Raw genomic sequence first — 20,960 nt, 5'->3', positions numbered from 1 at the left:
TTTTATCTAAAATGATTAAAGATTCCGGTTAATGACAATATTTGGCCAGAAGCTAGAATTCTAGTAATTAATTGACTAATTCAATTACATTCCCAGATAAGTGGCTGATTGGTGGGTTAAATGACTGCAGTGATAACATTTCGAGATGTGACCTCAACTCCAAGCGCGGATCTAGGTGGGGGGGCGCAGGATAGAATTTGTATTGAGAAGTGGAGAAAAAAAGGAGAATTTGTCCAGCATTGGCGTGCTTCTTTCTACACCGACGACGATGATGATGGACCTATCCCTTGAGGTTTTTCTGAATCCGCTACTGCTCAACTCAGAATCATAACTTATTTTACATTATTGTTTATCATTTCAAAGTTGTTCGATTTTTGATCCTAATTTTCATCAAAATAATTAAATAAATTATTTTAACAACTGTTATTTTATCACAATCGATAGATCGGTAGTTATAAAGTTAAAATAATGGTGTAAAAGTTCTTAATTAAAAGTTTACTCTAAAAATAAAACAATATTTTCATGGGTTTATTTGTATTCTTTTATAGTTTTCTTTCTGCTTTTGTACATAATCGTTAGATAGTAAATACGCCTTTAAACTAAATTTTGTTATCTGATTGTCGATAAATAAAAATAAAAAAACTCTTTATGTAATTTTTTTTTAACGTTTTTTTTCTGAGTTACATATAATACTCATTAACATGTAATAATTATACAGAAAAATAAAAACATAAGAAATTCCGATAGCTTACGCGTACGAGTGAATTTACGAGTAATTTTAAATAGAATATAAATATTATGTACTTAGAGAATAAATTATGACAAAAATATACAATTTGCGGTGTGATGGAGAAGTATATTAAGGACAAGGGGGTAATGGAATAAGAACATTATGCTACGGCAAGATTATTATTTAAAAGCTTCAGGTTCAGAGACAATGAAATATAGCATTGTAAAAACACCCTTTTAAATGAGAATTTAATATCAAAAATTTCGGAAAGCAAACCCAAGTACGAGATGGACAACTAACTCTTTTAGGCTTGTGTTTTCGCATAAATATTAAAGAACGATATTGCATGAACCTGCGTTAAGGTGGGCCGATAATTGTTTTTTTCCGAATTTTGAAATGAATGAGGTCTAAATGTTGCCTGTTGGATCACTTGAAATGGAAAAATGTCTAAAAAAAATATTTGACACTACTTTTGGCCCTCAACCAGAGCTTGAAATTGTCGAAAAAGTCAATGTTTTGCGCTAAACCAGCTATTATTTCGTATGTAAATAAGAAAATCGGTACAATAAAATTTTGTAATGTCCATTAAACCTTATTAAATAAGTATCAAAGGGCGTCAGTTGCACATTGTTTTGTAATAAATGAGTATTGTTTTAATGAGCCATTGTTTTCGTCAATCGCCAGGCGCTCAACGGAATCAGTTCCGTGGAGTGTAAACTTTTTGCATTTCGGTAGTTTTAAAACGTGTTCGAATTTGTAATGTGATTAAATTATATCTATTAACAAATAGCAATTTTATCAATATTAATAATTAACAAAATGTTCGGACAGTTATAAACTTCAAACCTCGGTTGAGGGCCAAAACTAGTATGGAATATTTTTTTAAATAATTTTTACGTTCAATGTGATCCAAAATGCAACTTTTTGGACCCTTTTCGCTTTGACGTCTAAAAAAAATAAAAAACTTCATAAATCATCAGCCCACTCTGCCTGCGTGTACTATCGTGTGATAATGTGTGAAAATCGTGCGTAAAAACGCACAGCGTATTTAGTTTCGACGGCCGAGTTATGGGATTCCCAGAGGAGGTTCACCTAGTTTACAGAACCTGAAGTGGACTACTGAGATCGGGAGATATGTGTGTATACATATAGTGTTTACACGGGTGCAGCCACCAGTGTGTGTCTCGTGACATGTCAGTTCCTGGCCCAGGGCAGCCCAACGGTTATAATCTGCTTTCCCGCTTCTCTCTTTGGAAAATCACCTGATTGTGGCTGCACCAATATTTAAGTATAAAAGTAACTTTTTTCAGTAACCGTAGGTATATACAGTCTTTCTAGTCAGTTCTTATAGTAATTTTACATATTGTATTAATACATTTTTTAATCGGGCACATTAGTCAATCGATAGTTACCGAGTACTTCCTATTTCGTGATAACTCGAGAAAAAATTAGACAGATTTGTAATAAATACCAGCCGGACCTCAAATATAGGAATGCCAAGTCTGTATAATCGAAAGATATTCGTATGCTCGGTTGTAGTGATAATGAAATAAACCTTACCGAAAGTCACATGAAAAGAGGAAATCTAACATGTATTCGTCTTGTGGATGTATTTTTGAGTAAAATAAATGTAAAAAATGTTTTCAGTATGTCCAAATGTTTGCAGACTGACTCGCTAAATTTCTTACCTAGGTAGTTAGTTAGATCTTAATTTGTTGCGACTGAGAGGGAAAACATTTTCGAGAAGGGAATATGGAAGTTCAGGCATTTACAGGGCTTTTTCCTCCCTGTTGCAACAATTTTAGATCTAAATAACTCCCTACAGAGGAAATTCAGCCAGTCTGCAAATATTTGGACATACTCAAAATATTGTTGAATTAACTAAATGGTAGAGAAGAAGTATAAAAATTTGAAAAAAAAATTCAGGCTTCGCACAGAGAGGTATTTGTCATAAAAATCTTGTCAAAATTATTTTAGTACATGAATCGACTTTATACCTATACAATCTTGTATGTATATTTTAGTTTGTTTTACATATTTAGGATATAAGGTTTTGTAACAAGTGTAAAATTGTTTTCTAGGGAAGAAGGCATTTTCAAGTTCACGTATTTTTTTATTGTTCAAATATTTATTAATATAATATCTTTATCAGAATAACATAAATTTTCGTCTTCTGATACTTGTTCTTCTTCTTCTGAAAACAGAGAATCTAATGGCAAACTCGGCAAAAGGAATTGCAATGCTTCTTTTGAGAAAGCCTTTTTGTTCCGTTTTTTCGTAGGTCGCGAACATGAAATGAATGGATCCCAGCTTCACAATAATCCATTAAGAAGATCTTTATTAAGCAATGTTCTGGAGAACTTTTTGTCAAAATTTTGTCTCTACTGCAGGAAGTGCTTATGCCGGGCTTCAACAGCTTCTTCTGAAAGTTGACATAGAAATTTAGATCAACCTAAAATGCATCTCTTCTACTACTTTTCTTCTATACTTCACTGTTTTACTTTAAATACTTTTATTCTTTTTTTACTATTCATTTGTTTATTCATTATTCAATTCAATTCATTAATTAACTGAACTTTGTTTTCTTTCTATTACATAACTTTGTATTTAACTTTAATTTTGTACAAATTGGCTACGGCCGTTAGTTATAATAAGAAATACATGCAAAAAATTAATTTCCGTTTATGAAAATAAAACCAAACAAATTAAGTATAATACTGTGTTTGTGTAAGCTTTGTAACTACTCGCGGACGCTGCAGCCAATGAAACCCCATCAGACCATTCCAGAGACGGAGGGAGAGTTGGACCTCTTCATTTCAGAAGGACAATTTATTTGTTTTCTTCAACACAGATCTTAGGATCTCTTGAAATATGAAGAAGAAGTATTCAGTAAAGGAAAATATTAATCGCGTACTGGCCATGTGCATGTGTTGGTTCCCCCTGAACGTGTTAGCCCCTCCCTTCCCCTCCAGGGAGGCCGCTAGTCTTCACCGTTACCCGAAACCCATACATAACTGTTAACTGTTCAACATAGCTGGCTGTTTTTTGCATACTATCGAGTTCATAATATAATATTAATCTTGTACCTTCCCGTACGCGTATATAAATGAGAGGACCGTAACGGAGGTCAGTTCTCTGTTAGAAGCGAGCCGAGATGACACTTCGGGGAGCCATGTTACCCTTCCTGGGGGCCGTCCTGCTGCAGCTCCATCCGGCTGCGGGCAAGTCGCTGGGTAAGTGGGACAGACCATTTTACGAGGCGAACACTACCGCAGTCAATGTGTATAATCTTCTCCGGTTGATCCCGAGTAAGTCGGATTCGTTCCGCCGTTTCGGCTACCGTTGCAGGAGCCATCTAAAGGACAGACTATTCAAAAGGCTGCCGTAACGATAATAGAAACGTCGGAACGAATCCGACGTCCCCCGGATCACCCAAAAAACAAGACACGTATTGATAAGTGACCGTGAAATTCTACGCACCTATACAATTACAGCCTACTACTACATACTGGACCGCATACATATGAGTTCTCAAAAAAAACAATCGAACCAAATAAGTCGTGAATCTTATTTTCGACGAAATGAAAAAAATGTTTAAAAAAATTCCGAAATATTCATCATGTTATGCTGTGTTCTTGTTTATTAACTTTTTTGTGTTTTAAGAAGTCGTTAAAAATAAAAATGAATTATTTTAAACATTTAAAAATCATTGCGTACGAAAAAAAAAAGTTTTTTTTTAGAGGCATAACCCGCTAAGCCTCTATTTCAGATACTTTTCAGCAGGTGGGAAAGAGACGATTTGAAAGAAAGCTATGAAAAATACACCGCAACACCCAGACCAATTAAGAAAAAAAACTTTTTTTGGATTTCTTTCTCGCAACTGGCGGGAATCGAACCCGGGACGCCAGCTTCACAGTTAGCCGTAGAACCAACTGCGCAACGGCACCTGATTAATATGTTTAAGGCGCCAAGTACCATATAATAATACGGTTGTTATAAATAATAACAACACTAATGAATCTGGGTGAATAATTAACAGCCCTTCTTAGTGGCAATAATATAGTAACTTTTTTTTAATTAACTCAAAAAAACAAGTAATATTAACAAAAAATACCACTCAATCGAATATTAGTAAATATTTTTTCCAATGAATAATGTATAGAAATTCAAAAAATTAAATTTATGTTACACAGTGAGGAAGTTCAGTGCTACGGGAAATTTGACATAACAAATGTTTTCTTACACGCGCTAAAAATTAGAGCATTAAATTGGACGGGCAAGTTTCTTGGAAATGTAAAAAAAATATAATTAAATTTGAACTATCTACGTCACAAGTTCTTGTAAATCAACGAATCAATTATAGCGTTGTTGTAATAGATAGATGTTTTAGTCGTTTTTATGTGTTGTAATAGATTTCCGATTTCCAGGCAGCCATTTTATTCAACGTTTAGTGTTTTTTTACGCCACGGGGCTCCACTTTTAAATGTCAGCACAACTCGCGGACGACAACTTGTGACGTCACAGGCGAAGCAACTTCAAAGTTATAACGCTTTGATGAATCGTAACGATGGAAATACGATGCCTTGTTGGCTTAGTTTGATAGTCTATTACCAAATATAAAAAAAACCACTGAACTTCCTCATTAAACTCAAATAGTCGGTCAAAATATTATTTTCTCACAAAGGTGAATCAGCTGTTCGGGGCTGTGTATCATTGTTGTGAGATTTGAAATCTCGCTCTCGTTAGTTAAGGTCAATCCACACTACAGCGTTGCTGCATGTATGGAGTGCCGCGTTTCTGTAGTTCGGCTTGTCACATCCAAAACGGTATACAATATTGACCTTGAATATTTTATCATATACTAGACAATCCATGGACAGACAATTCTAAATAACCATAAATAAACAGTCTATTATAAACCAACACAGATTGTTTTATTGTAAAATGTAATAACTGTATTCTTCAGGGTGATGGGATCAAATGCTGCGAATGTCGAAGAATTTTATGGATCGGGTTGTGGTCCCGTGGCTAGTGTTGCGGACTTACGGATCAAACGTCCGAACCAGAAGTTCAAACCCCACTCTACCCCAACTTGATTTCTATTTTCTAATAGTGAGTTATTTGCAACTCGTTGAAAATGGCCACCAAAAACGGAAATATTTGGGGAAATTATAAGAACGCTAATATTTCTTGTTTTATTTTTAAAAAATATTTAAAACCATTATCATCATTCCATTTCCGCACCCAACAGTGAATAGGGCACTGCATTGGTACACCAATCGCAGCGTATCTTGATCATTTTTGTTACATGAAGGTAAGATGATCAGTCTTACGCTCCAGGGACTATGTAATATTCTAGTGTGAAAACACCCTTTTAAATAAATATTTCATATCGACCATGTCCGGAATCGAACTCGAGACCTCTCGCATGGCAGGCTCACGCGCTGACATATATACTGTGGCAATATAAAAAAGTTATTTTTTATAAAATTTATCATTTAAATCGTAGCAAATGGAAGTGCGCCCTATGTTAAGTTTTTCACTAAATAAATTACCTGTGACTTCCGCTAATTGTGCGACGCATAATAAATACAACCTTTTAAAAGAATCGCTGAACGAGTCCGCAATAATGAGTATGCTTATAACAATACAAAATTAGATGGCTACGAATAAAATATGAGCTTTTTAAAAAAAACTGAAAAAACAGTGAAGAATTGCTTTTAAATTTTATAGCGATTCATATGAAAAGTTCAGTGAGATAAATAACAAATTGATCACAAAAGAAAAAGAAAATCAGGAATTTCAGGTTAAATTGTCACGTGATGAGGAAAATAAATATACTCGCAAGGTTATGGTAGAATGGTAGGTCGAGCATTGAGAAAAAACGTAGTCTGGAGAAGAACCGGGAGAATAGTACTAAAATAATAAATACTGATGTGTTGAAGTTGGGAAAAGTTTTTCGAGAAACCGATAAATCCCTAAACGAATTATCCTTTCGATATATAAGAATTGGAATGAATAACAAGAGACTTTGGTCGACTAAAGTTATATTATTTAATAATAATAAAAACAACTACGGTATTATATAAATAAATTGAATCTACGAGTAATCTAAGCGTTCTTTTCCAAAAAATCTCAAAAATTACATGAAAATCTTTCGAGGTAATTGCGAATGAAATGTTTGATACAAGTCAGAGAGGAGAAAATGTTACGATAAAACAATGTTTCGGGGGAACTCCTCTAAGTATACCTTACAAACGGTCAAAAAACTAAGATGCTTAACATTAACACAAGCTCAATAACCCTATCCATTCTATTAACTATAAGAAATTACCTACAAGCAGAACTAATCCTTAACCCTCAAATGACCGTACAGATTTTTTTGTTTTATGCTTCTGTATAAAATAGTCAACTCTGACTTTGATTGCCAAGAAATTGCACAATTATGATGTTTCATGTTTCAAAAAAACGTACAAGGCAAAAAATGTTATTTCATATCCATCCGCAGAAGCCGTATTCAGCAAGCGAATTTTATTTCAGTATAAAAGTAACCTGTTTTTTTGTAGCCAGTAAAATATTATTCTTGTATTGCTTGTTTTGTTTTAGATGATAATTAGGTTAATTAGATTAACTACGGAAAAAAAAAACTGGCGAACTGCCGGTATTATTGATAATAAATTTGGGAAAATTGTTGATATTTTTAACACATCAAAAGTTGTCATTTCTTACCTCAGTCACATTAACAAAGTTTATCTCCATTTTTTCTCCTCGTATACGAGCAGGATTAAAATATATATAAACACTACTAATACGGTTCTACGAGTAGGTACTAATTCTGCGGTTATTCGTGTTATAAATTAACATTGAATTGGAAGCACTTAGTTTTTGGGTACTAATTGTTTATTTTGTCAATAAAATAAAAGGTGAGTGGTTAAAGACGAGTTGTTTTTTATATTTATTTTACATCTTCAAAGACACAAACTAGAAAACATACAATTTGTAGGTATTCGTCGACAATTTCATATGCATATATATTTTCAATTATAGAATAACACAAAACAGTTTTTTTCATAATTTCTTATACAATATAGAATACAATAAAAATATGTTTACGTATATACTTATTAACTAAAATGTATTCCTAACAGATTATTCGCAAAAGTTAGGAGAGTGTCTTAAAAAGTTACAATTTTGTTATTTCGGCAGTACATATATATATGTATATATGTTTTATTGTCAACACATCTTAATTTATATATTATATGCCCATTTGTATTTTATTTTTATACTGAATGCTTTTTAAAGTAATATAAAAAAATATTAAAAAAACCCTGTGATGTAACGCCTAAGACGCTCGACTAATACGCGGAAGGTCCGGACTCGATTCCGGGTGAGCAAAAATATTAAATTTGATTTTTCTCAACCCTGGGTGTTCTGTGTTGTAGTTAAATACTGTACTTAGGTCTCCTAGCCCGTTTTAGTGCAAAAAAATAAATATATATTTGTGTATTTGACTTTGGGCTACATTGTATTTTATAAAAGGCAGTCAGCCGAGTACAATAAATAAATTAAAAATAACTAGCTCGTGATATTTGTTTCCAGGAGACGTTCCGACTCCGGTAGGCTTGGTATTATTAGAGGAAGTTCCTGAGAAACCACTGCCGCTAGGAGCGGTGATGGGGGCGGGAGAAGGGGAAGTAGCGGACGACGGCAGCCGCGTCAGCCGTCAGTATGGGTTCGGCGGGTTCGGCGGCTTCGGGGGCGGGTACGGAGGGGGCTACGGGGGCGGCTTCGGGGGCGGGTACGGGTTCCCCGACCACCACCATCACCACGGCCACGGAGGGGACTTCGGCCAGGGGGGGTACGGGGGCGGGTACGGCCACGGAGGGTTCGACGGGGGCTACGGTCACGGCGGGTACGGGGGTGGGTACGGCCACGGTGGGTACGACGGGGGCTACGGTCACGGCCACCATCACCACCACCACGGGTACGGCCGAGGGTTCCCCGAGTACGGGGCGGAGCCCTTCCTGCGCGCGGAGGGCGCGCTGCACTACCCGAGCCACCGGCCCTACAGCGGCCCGCAGGTGGAGCCCCTGCCCCCCGTGATCGTGGGCCCCTCTGGACCGGTGCCCTTCGCCCTCCCTTACTCTCCGCCGCACGTCGCGGTAGCCGAACAAACAGTTCCCGAGCGCAGTGAAGACCAAGAAAACAAAGATTCCGCTGCAAAAGAGAAAAAAGATTGTGTTTGTAATAAAAAATCCGAAAAAAAGGAATAATCCAAAATCCAAAAGAGTTATTTAATAGTTTAATTTATTTTTAGTAGTAAAAAATCATATTTATTATTTGTTATTTCAACATGATTGTTGTTGTAGTCCGTTTATGTTCTTACAAAAAATATAAAGACGATGTTTGATGGCAAAACCATATCTTTCTATTGTATTTTAGTTTACCAATTTTATTTCATTAATCTATTTTCTGTTACGAGATTTAATGAACTCCCGCAAAAAAATGCCCCCCAGCTACGAGCGTGTAAAATCCTAACTCAAAACTCAATGAAGAGGTTTTTTTGATACACCTGTTTACTGAAGTGGTTTCAATGTATTTCTAACCCATCGCTGAATACCATAATTAAATATGAGAAGAGTATGTACGTAATATATTATCTCAACATATAATAAATTTGAAGTACCCATCGTTAAATAGCGACAAAAAATACGTATTACGAAACTTTACACAGTTTACAAACTTTAATTACGGAAGAAATCGTTAAAGGGAAATACCGTAAAAATATAAGAGTTTATAACTATAAGCTGAGGTAAAATTATTTTTTAAAAAAAACTTTTGATAAAATAATTATTTTGAGATATTTCGCAGGAACCTACTTAATTTACCAAGCCAAAATCACAAAAACAGTTAACAAAACTGTATGCCATACATTAAAACAAAATGAACGAAAAAAAAACGATTTTCAATTAAAAATACACCCATTTAATTTCAAGTAACAAATAAATTTTTCAATTACTTTTTAATTAGTCAACGAGATAATCTCAGCAATTGAAAATCGTTTATTTATTATTATCACTGTCATTTAATTCACGTTTTTAATTTTGTTCAACAGATATCATTTTAATCATTACTTCAGGTAATAATTTTATAGGTATTTAAAAAATCGTTACATACAAAATAGCGTTTGATTTGGTACAAGTACAGTAGAACTCTTACTATCCGAACTCCGACTTTCCGAATCGCTTTCAGAATTTCAGAAAAAAAAAGACAGAAATGTACTGCAATTCGCATAACAACAACTTGGTTGCCCGAAAACGGATGATGACAGTCAAACAGCTTACTTTGACCGAGATGTTCAGCAAGCAATGACTTTCATTTACAGAACGGTACGTACAAACTGTACTAATGTACAGCACTTGTAACTACGCTTAACATGTAAAAGTGTTGCCATTCCATTTAATTAATTGAAACCTAATTTATTTTCAACCATTCATTTTTATTTCCAACATACATAATATAGAAATGAATTAAAACAGACCCTTTTTGGAAAAAATCTAACTATCCGAATTTTCGATTTTCTGAATAGGGTCCGGTCCACTGGGACTCGGATAATTGGAGTTCTACTGTACATCGATTTAATATTAAGAGATTTTCTCAGAACACACTTTTTCTTGCAATTGTTAATTGAATAATCGTTCAAACATTATCTATTACTGATTCGTTACATACATTTTTTTTTAAAATCAGTAACAAGTTGTATGGTTCGGTTTGTGTATCATTGAATCCTATGAATGTGAACAACGCCACCTCTTGACTACAACATGACTCTGTTCAAACTGTTATTAGAAATTAGATTATAACATGTTGCCATTAAGTTCGCCATAGTTTGAGTTTGATATTACAGTTTACAACTTTTAAAATAATATGTACAGATAAATATAATTCTATGCGTTTGAATTTACTATAATTTACACTTCTATAATATTAACTCCAATTTACTATATGGCTATTTTTAATGAAGAGCGAAATCATTTACTAGCCAACCGGCCTTATAATGAAATTTTTTGATGATTTCACTTACAAATTTTTAAATAATAATTCAATCTTTCATGGGGAAAATTTGAGTGTGCTATATTTGCAAACGTGAGTAATAAGGGCATTATTGCGAAACGGGTCAGACGAATATTGGTGATATTGTAAAGCGATCCAGAATCGTCAATGGAGAGATTCTATATTTTTAAGTGTTTGGAACAAGTTAATTTTAAACTTAAGAATAAAGATAATATACAGATAAAAAACAATTGGGGAACAGTGATATTTTATCACTATTATTTGTATGAAAAATACAAAAAAAATATTTACTCAACTAGAAAAATCACTAGTTTTGCTTCTCTTGAACATGATTCGAAAAATTTTATATGTATAAATATATTAAAATAATGTTATTTTCCCTGAAAAACGAGAAAAAAAACTAGTCTAATTGAATGGAGAGAATTTTTAAAAAATAAAACTGTCTAGAATGTGATATTGAACAGATTTTTTTGAGAAGGGAATATGAAATTTTAGGCATCAATAAGGCATTAAATCTGTCATTTTCTGGTGTATGTAATAAATTTATTGTACTGTGTAATATTCACCATTTTGTTTGCATTGCCTATTATGGACGAGGCTTACTATTTTTTGGACATTTGTTCATTTATACAATTCATAGAGAATTAATATTACGATATAGATTAGTCAAAAACATTAAATAAGAAGAAAAAAAGCATTGACAAACATAAGGGACATCGAGACAAGATCTGGACTATTTATTTGTTTATTGCAAAGAGTACGTTTCTTCCAAATGCTCTAACTTTTTTGTGATAATTAGGCAGGATAATTGGCTGTGGTCTTGTTAGGGAACTTCTCCATATTTGTTTAATGCAGAGGAAACCACAGAAAACGAATTCAGGAGAAGCCGGACCATATTAACAGACCGCCCGTACCACTTAGAAAGGTTCGGCATTTGACTTTACTATTTTTACCATGAATGATATATTACCTCCCGTGATAAGTCCTTATGACTTATAAAGGTTACGATATCTCCCGGGTCCCTATTCAGACTTCTACATAGCGCCCTTTAGTTGCATTCGCTCTAAGCTGAAAAAACCTCAATGCATCAATAAATAGGGAATATCTTGGAGTGTCTCAGCAATACATGTACTCAAAATATTACTGGATTGTCTCGTAGTGTCACTTTGTGTGTTATTATAATATTTAAACTTGCGGGATATGGGATTTAAATATTCGAGGAGAAATGATCAATTCCGAATATGAATAGATTATTCACAGTTTTCCAGTGAAATAGAGGATGTGATACCGCCACGGTGGTGTATTGTTTGGTGTGCACTTGCAATGTATTGTCCACCATTCGTTTCACACTCGATATATAGCCCGATACTGCCATCCGACTGCGGACACCAGCCGGCCATGGGAACTCGGTGTACGTATATAATATAAGCGATAATATGGTTATACATCTCGCTGACAAACCTCAATCACACATGACGCAGGCAAAAATGACTCGATGTGATTTCCATAAGACTATTCAAATATTTACATTATAATATGGTGATAACCACACACTCAGTTTGCACAAAATTTAGTATTTGAAAGTCAACATTACTTTTGGGAAAGAGATGCGAGATTTGGGCAGCAATTTAAAGAATTAGTATTAAATAAAAAATTGCATTCCATTTGTGAATAATAACGCTGTATTGAGTTATTTGAGATTTCTTTGGTATTTTTCGATGATCGATTCAGCCGTTAACTTTGTCAGCTTATCCGCCTTATTATTGGTGATGCTGCCAAACTGGTTTCCTGGTTGATTTGCGTTCAAAAGGCAAGGCGGAAGTAAGGTGCTCTTAAAAAATATTTATTAGCTGGTAGGTTGATAAGTAAATATCCTTAATAAGAAAATCCAGACAAATAGTATCCGACAAAGGGACAAATATTTCCTTAATAAAACTATTATTTTTTTAATAATAATATTTAATTGTAACAAACCAAATAAATACTTAAAACGAATTACAGCGACTTATTTTATAGGAAATTTACTTATATCTAATAATAACGAGAACCTCGGAGTTTAAGAAAAGCTAAAGTCCTGAGTCTGAGCGCTCGCCTGGTTACTGGAACCGGAGGCCCCGTGGCCATCCAGGCCTGCGTCGAAGGTCATGGTCCCTGCGCTGGCGGAGGCCGCATTGCCGGAGGCATCCAGACCCCCGTGACCCCCGAGGCCGGCGTTGAAGCTCTGGGTCTGAGCGGCGGCGTTGGTGGCGCTCCCGCCGCCGCCCCCGTGTCCAGTTCCGAAGCTGCTGGTCCCGGCGTTCGCGGAGGCGGCGTTACCGCCGAACCCGCCCCCTCCTCCGATGCCGAAGCTCTGGGTGTTGGCCGCCGCCTGCGACTGGCTGCCCGAAGCCCCGAAGCCGGGGAAGCCTCCGCCCTGGTTGAAGTTGCTGGTGGCCGCGTTAGCCGAGGAGCTGCTTCCCTTGATGCCCCCGAAGCCGCCGAAGCCCGGATTGCCTCCGAATCCCTGGTTGCCCCCGAAGCCCTGATTTCCGAAGCCGAACTGGCTCCCGTCTCCGCCGGGGAAGCCTCCCTGGTAGCCGCCCGGGTAGCCGCCTCCGCCCTGGTTGTGCCGGTTCCTTTTGGGAGAGCGCGCCTCCCTCGCGAGCTCGACTCCTTCTTCATCTCCCTGCATCTCCATCAACATGGCGAGCTCATCCTCCGAGATCGGAATGACTGAAACAGATGAGAATGTCATTAATAAATCACGCCGATAACCTTTGTTATTTTATTTTTAGACGGAACACTACTGCAGATAAACACAACACAAAACATGAACTGTATTTAGAATATGAATTGAAAGCCATAAGATCTACTGTCGGTTTAGAGTAAACTCCTCAGTATCACTTCACGCAGCGGTTCCGGGGAAGGTGTACTTACTCCTGAAGGTGGCGGCGTGCGCCGCGACGACGGCCGCCAGGAAGACGAGAAGCAGCTTCATGCTCGTATAGTGTATACTGTGGTGTGGTGTGTGGTGTGCGGTGTGTGGTTGTGCGGTGCGCGGCTCGTGACTAGACCGCTGCTCTCGGTGGTCTGACGTGAGCGCCAACGGAGTCAGCCCCCTTTATACACTGGCAGAACCGCGGAGAGCCGCCATGGGTTTTACCTCCGCCGACCTGCTCCGCTCGGTGCGAATCGAATATTTACAAATATACACAAAAAATGAAGCGGGGAACGCAGCCAGGACCGCCAGGGGTGGACCACCGCAGCACGGCGTATCGCGCGCCGCACATGACATGTCCTTTATGTTCATCTATTAAACTTGTTTTTAGTATTAGTAATTTCTGTCGCAATAAAACGCTTGTTCAATAATCTTTAATTTTCAATTCTATATTTTCTTTACCCAAACAGTTTATTTATGAAACCAAAATTTTTCAAAATTACGTTCCTGCTCTCATTAAATTTATTGAAATATTGTGAAATCGTGCTTCTACAGAGAAGTGACTTTAGATTTTGGACTCTGATTTTCTGATCTGAACTTCTGGGTCCTTGGAAACTTGATTCTCATTTTTTATCACAGGAAACTATAAAATACTTTTTTTTTTTTTATTTGAAAATTTATTTATAAACCCTTACGGATTATAACATTCATTTTACATAAAATAATACATACATTTTTCATTTATACTCTGTTGTTTAAAATAATATTTTTTACATCTTTTGTAAAGTTTGTCTGAGTCTTTTGTTTAGTTTTGTCTGGTAGTTTATTGTATAATTTCAGTCCCTGGTTCATTAGTCTTGATTGTCCTTGTCTTGTTTTAAAAAGTTGTATATGGTATTTGTCTGATATTCTAGTATTATGTCCATGTTGACTACAATTTTTTATTAGTTTTAGTTCTTCGTCTACTATTTGGAGACGACAAACACCATCAACTTAAAACGTAATCATGAGAACGAAAAAATTTCATTAAAAAGATAAAGTGATCTTTATTGTTACAGACAAGAAATATTGTTTATATTATTAATAAAACATTATTGATAAATATTTAGTTTACAAGTTTAACTAGCAACGTCCAGAAAAAAATATTCAGTTACTTACTGAAACTACTTAACTACGACTTAATAATATATTATGTAGGTATCTTTATATAATAATTCTTCTGTAAGTGTGATGTTACTGAACTCCTCCTAAACGGCTTCTCCGATTTACATGCGGTTTTCAGCGAGATGTAGATCTTTGCGCTGCGCGTGTTCGTAGATATCAAAATTTATATTTTTTCATTGACCTACCAGGGTTGCATTTGACGAGAATGCACAATGAATATTATATTCCTAAAACTATTGGAAACTACAACCAATGTCATTCTTGTAATAATAAACTGCAAAATGACGGTTTCGTTATATTTGTAAAAAGTAAACTAGTTTTTACAAGTAAGGAAGTATGCTTTCCACATTCCAATTGTATTAAAGTTGAAATTAATAATATGATGACTATTCTAGCTATCTACCGTTCGTTCTCCTCACAACACAAACATAACGTCTTTCTTATCATCATTAAACGAATATTTGGAACTTAACAAGAACATAAAAAAACTTTGTTATCTTAGGAGATACAAACATCAATATAATTAATAATATGCACCCACAAGCCAATGAATACCTGAACCTTCTTGATACATATGGATTCTATCCGGTAATTATGTTGGACCCTGACATAAAGACGTCTGTCAGTTACAATGTTTATAAGAAGAAGATGAGCAAGTGGATTAGGGGTAGACCTTTTAATATCCTGTAATTATTTTCATGACTAAAAATTGTGTTACTTTTAATTGAAAAAAAATTCTGATTGTTTTTATGTACGAGTATATTTCATTTTTACTTTTTATGTTTATTCATTTACATATGTTTTATTTTTCTTTTTAATTTTACACGTATCTTATTTTTTTAAAATTATGAATGGTATATTCTGTAATTTATTTTTGTTCTTTAATTTTTAATTATTAACGATATATTTTCAAATTTGTATTTATGCTTCAATTTTTATTACTATCGGTATGTTTTTCAATTTATATTTTTGTTTAATTTCTTTATTACTAATGTTATATTTTATAATGTGTATTTGTGGTTCAATTTTTATTTTTATCGGTATGTTTTCTAATTTATAATAATTATGTCTCATTTATTTACTATTAATGGCATATTTTCTAATTTATTTTTATGATTCAATTTTTATTATTATTACTTGCATGTTTTCTAATTTATATTTATATTGATTTTTTCTAATGTTATTATTATTCTTTGAATTTATTAAGCATCATTTAATGAAATTAAAAATAAAAAAACATGAAAAAAATAAGGTCCTTCCTAAACACAGGAATTTCCTGGCTAGTCGGGACCTGAAACAAATAAACTCTGTACATTTTAAAACTGTGAAATACATAAATAAATAAATACATAAAATAAATAAATAATAAAAAAAATGGAAGGATTTTGTTTTTTGTGTTTAAAAAAAGTTTGTTATTGAATGTTTATAAACAAAATTCGCTTTTTATGGATTCCAATTAGATTATTTCCTTACATTCCTTATAATTTCTTCCCATTTATTTCTTTTTACTGTATTTTTGGTAAAACTAGAATAATATTAACTGATTATCAATACATTTTTGAAAATCGCATTCATGAATAAGTGCACTCCTATTGGTGAGGAGAGCCGAGTTTGACATTCGCAAAAAGAATTCCATATTTGAAAATGAATCATTTTATGTTTTGGAATTCAACCATAAACAAATACCCAGGTACCTACTTATCAATGAATAGTCTTTTTCCAAGCTAATAGGAGTCAAGCCAATGTTCGGGCAGGACAACCGCTAGTTTAATATATTATACATCTAACTTACAAATAACCAATAGCTCGATAAAAAGAAGGCTTCTTAAACCTCTCGGTTTTCCAATTTTGTTTTCATACTCAATTGAAGTAAAATATTATCAGGTCGGAGTTGACGACACCACTCGACTTGTTGTAGATAAGGCAGATAAAAAATAATCATGAGCCATCAGCGAATAGCTCGCGAGAGATATCTTTTTGTTTACCAAACACTCGGACAATACATCGACAGACAAAAAGCGAATAAAAATATTATGTGAAGTAGTTTTTGCTCAATTTTTAAAGTCGTATTTTAAATTTTAGTCTGTGTGCAAATTAAACTGTCGAAACTATCAAATAACACTAAAATGTGGGCAAGTTCTTTTGAGTTTTCGGGGTTTTTTAATATGTTAATCGTCGAAATAATGAAAAACTGGTTTATTCCATACAACTTAAAAAATCAAAATTGTTGAATATTCTTATGACGCAAGCTATTAAAGGTTAATATTATTGATGTTTTCGAAGATATTTTTTAATAATTCGTGTGTTCTTTCCCCCTTAATAATAATATTGATTAATTTAAACTTCGGTACGATAACAAACATTTCTTACAAATGAAATGTTTTACAAACCAGTTTTAATTATACTTATGTTGACTTTTTCTAAATAAAAATATTTACCTGATCTTTTATCTTCCGAAAACCTTGTAAAAAATATTATAACATTTGGAAATGTTGTAAACGATTTACCAGTTTTGAAAATGCCCACTCAGGCGAAAGCGTCGTTGGTTTAATTAAACAAAGTTAAACTTAGCAAAGGAATTTCATGGATATTTGTAAAAAAATCATTAATAAAATTTACTAAAATCATTTAAAAATAATTTAAATAAATCAATTATCAAAATATCTATTTATTTAATATACATTTTGTATATTCGGTTAGTTTAAGTAAGAACAAAAAAATATTAATGAATAATTTGAATATCAGTATGTTAACATAAAAGGACACACATGTTTATACAAAAGGCAGAAAAGACAGAGAAAATCAATATGAAAGAGAAACTAAAATAAAATTCAAAATTATTTAAACGCGATTAACTGAAAAGAAAGAAATGGAACGTAGTTTTATTTACAATTCATCAAAAAGAGCATGAAGGAAGTCAATTTGTTAGCAAGATAATTTTGGTATTAGCATTATGGCTGGATTCTGGATACCTAATGAACAGTAACCGTAATTTGTGATATGATGACTAACTCGTAGGTACAATAATTAGCACGCGATATCACTGCTCCCGATTCGGGACTTTTTTACACGTGAAATCTTGAATGTCAGTATATTTTTAAAAGCTATATTATGTAGTAAAACTAGATATCACAACGTTTTAAGCTCAGTTCTTAAGTTGGAAACAAAACAGTAACAATCACAATTTCAATTTGATTTGGCAATTTTCAATTAAATGTAAGCATAACATAAAAAAACTCAGTCAATATATATATATATCAGTGGCGAATGCTCCTTATAATCGATTACATGCAGCTTACCATATTTTTTTGACATCGTAAGTAATGTTTTATTATTATAATAATACTACAGTATTCTGTAGTATTATTAGGAAAAAACACATCATTAAAAAAATATATTACTTTTCTTTGGTTATTATTCCATACAGCGACCAGTTGCGCCTCTATTGGCCAAAATTATTACTATTGGATTACACGAGATTACTCTGCTCCCTTTAAAATCACTAATTCAAATACGTCTTTAACCTAAAACCTTAGAATCTCGTTCGAAAAATTACACTTGCGATTACAGTAAAATCTTGCAGCTTTCATTAATGCAATTTAGTCTTTCAATACTTTTTCATAAGGGCTAGTATTCTTAAAAATACATTAATTTGACTTACGACAGTCTAAGGAAGGTGACAATATACGCACTCGTTATGTGTAAGAAAGAGATAACGAATATATTTTGTATGTCGTAAGTAATTTAGCATACTTATGATTCGGTGGTTTGAAAGTAAATTTGCTCTAAAATAAATAAATATTTTGATATTTTAATCGAAACGAATTGATATTTTAATCCATAATATAGTATAAATCCTTTAATGGGTTTTAAAAAACAAAGATTCGCTTAAGCTAGGGTTTCCTAGGACAGCGGTGCCCGTAGTTTAACGGCCGTAGTGAACGGTGATGCAGTGGACAGCCGTCGTAACGGTGACTAGAGTGTGGTTTCCTAGGAAAACGGTATTAACAACACCATTTAACACCGTTTACCTCGGAAACCACTCTCTAGTCGACGTTACGACGGCTGTCCACTGCATCACCGTTCACTACGGCCGTTAAAATACGGGCACCGCTGTCCTAGGAAACCCTAGCTTTATTGTTTTTTAATTGTAATTCGTTTTTGTGCATACGATGACAGTTGAATATTGTAGGTTATTCTTCAGTATCCATTTAAACTTTTATAATTTAGTTAGAGTTATGATAAAAACGTTACTAGTGTACAGTGTTAAGAATAAATATATATGAATAATTATAATATGTATAACTTATGTCGTTTTGTGAATAATAATGTGATAAAAAAGTCGATGAAACAATGATTCTTAAAACGTTATTTATGTTTTGTTTGGTGAACTATCGTACTCGGTAAGGAATACTTTTAAATTATTTAATTATTATCATTTATTAAGAAATAGTGTTTTATTTCAAGACAAGTTATAATAGTCTGACTTAACCAAAAATGCACCGGTGCGCTAATGAATTATCCAGTTTATTAATTACTTTTTCAACACTTGGTCCAAAACGCGAAATGGCTGCGCGGAAATATTTATTAAATATAAAATAGACTTGTTTTTTATATGCCATACTACCGCTATGGACATTTTATCAGAATTTTCATAGCTTCCCAATTTAAAAACTCACCGCTCGCCACTGATATATATATGTATATATATATATATTTAACTAAGCATTTACATACATATAGTTTGATTTATTAATCGATTATTTGTTTGAATAAAGTAATACGTAACCCGTACCCGTAGAGTTTTTACAAAAAAAGCCTTTCAAGGCTCACTTCACTCATTTTTATGGATTGTCGGTGGATTAATCTGGAGTCATAAAAGACTAATTATACCTAAATTCAGTGGAACTAATATAAGGTATACATTCATATTTCGAAATGAGATATTTCATTATTATTATTGTATTTCAGCTAGCATTTAGTTTTTAATTTGAGAAAAAAAACAATCCGCTAATCTCTTTAATTGTGATCATTAATCGTAAACAAAACCTTGTTTAGACGAGACAAAAACCAACAATAGATGGCGTTTTTTGGATCCAAATTGAATAAGTAACGTGATTCCTGTCTATCGACGAGTTACCGTAACTGACAATGTCTACGGAAAGGATTCAGTAGAGGACGACATGTGCCACATCATGACATGGCGGCTACAGCAGCTGTGAAGGTTACGGCCGGTCATAACAGTCGTGACAGTCATGCTCCTATATGATCATTGCAATTTCACAATAAAATTAAATCGTACTTCCCTAATAAAAATGCATATTTTAGTCAAACATGTAAAAGTGACTATGTGCTATACACAATTACGAGATTTTAGAATCTAAAAGATTTTATAATCTAGAGGTCTAAAAATAAATCATCATCTTTATCCGTTAAACAAATAAACATTTAAAACGAAATGTATTGTAATACAAAACTCACATTAACAAAAAAAATAATTTCAAAACAATTTCTTAAAGACCCTAGTGAAGTCAAAAAAAATGTTTTGGTCGATAAGGTTTTTTGGCGTAAATCAATCAAGTTAATTAATTATTTATGTACTCGTATGTTCATTATTATATTTTGTACCTTTCACATTATTTTTAAATAACTTTTTTCTTTTCTTATTCTTTAAATTTATCTTGTGTCTATTTACTTTATTTTTATTACTGTATATAAATATAAGTGCCTAACATTTCTTAATTGTTGAATTGCTTTTATTTAAAATGTACTTAATCAATAGCTTACACCACTGTGGAAAATTTTTATTGACTGTTTTCACAAATATCGTTTACGACTTCTTCTTTCTTATTTTCTGTATACAATATATGTAAAAACTGTTGTTTTTTTCCCAAATAAAAATAAATAAAAAATGTGACACCCATTGAATAATTTCCTAACATTATCAGTTGAAAGTTGTAAAAAATATACAACTCAACAATAAATTTTATTTAATATATCTAAAGAAAATATTGGTGGAACTTGGATTCATAAATGGTTATGAACGAGAAAAGCTCTCCGCTGCGTTAATAT

General features: G+C 33.6%; 2 protein-coding genes across 2 annotated transcripts; one reads left to right on the top strand and one right to left on the bottom strand.

The window, feature by feature from the left end:
* Window positions 1-3,732: 3,732 nt before the first annotated feature.
* On the top strand, window positions 3,733-9,151 carry LOC148283860 (uncharacterized). Its single transcript, XM_088243106.1, has 2 exons — window positions 3,733-3,963; window positions 8,333-9,151. Exons 1-2 carry the CDS (start codon window positions 3,885-3,887, stop codon window positions 9,004-9,006), a joined length of 753 nt encoding a protein of 250 aa, XP_088099232.1. The 5' UTR covers window positions 3,733-3,884; the 3' UTR covers window positions 9,007-9,151.
* Window positions 9,152-12,814: 3,663 nt separating this feature from the next.
* On the bottom strand, window positions 12,815-13,883 carry LOC148283859 (uncharacterized). Its single transcript, XM_088243107.1, has 2 exons — window positions 13,724-13,883; window positions 12,815-13,519 (listed from the first exon to the last, which is right to left on the bottom strand). Exons 1-2 carry the CDS (start codon window positions 13,782-13,784, stop codon window positions 12,864-12,866), a joined length of 717 nt encoding a protein of 238 aa, XP_088099233.1. The 5' UTR covers window positions 13,785-13,883; the 3' UTR covers window positions 12,815-12,863.
* Window positions 13,884-20,960: the final 7,077 nt, after the last annotated feature.

This window comes from Micrasema longulum, unplaced genomic scaffold (assembly GCF_059751315.1).
Source record: "Micrasema longulum isolate JH-2025_06_02 unplaced genomic scaffold, ASM5975131v1 h1tg000185l, whole genome shotgun sequence".
NCBI classification, from domain to species: Eukaryota; Metazoa; Arthropoda; class Insecta; order Trichoptera; family Brachycentridae; genus Micrasema; species Micrasema longulum.
The sequence above is the reverse complement of the archived record's forward strand: the minus strand, read 5'-3'. Positions and strand labels throughout refer to the sequence as shown.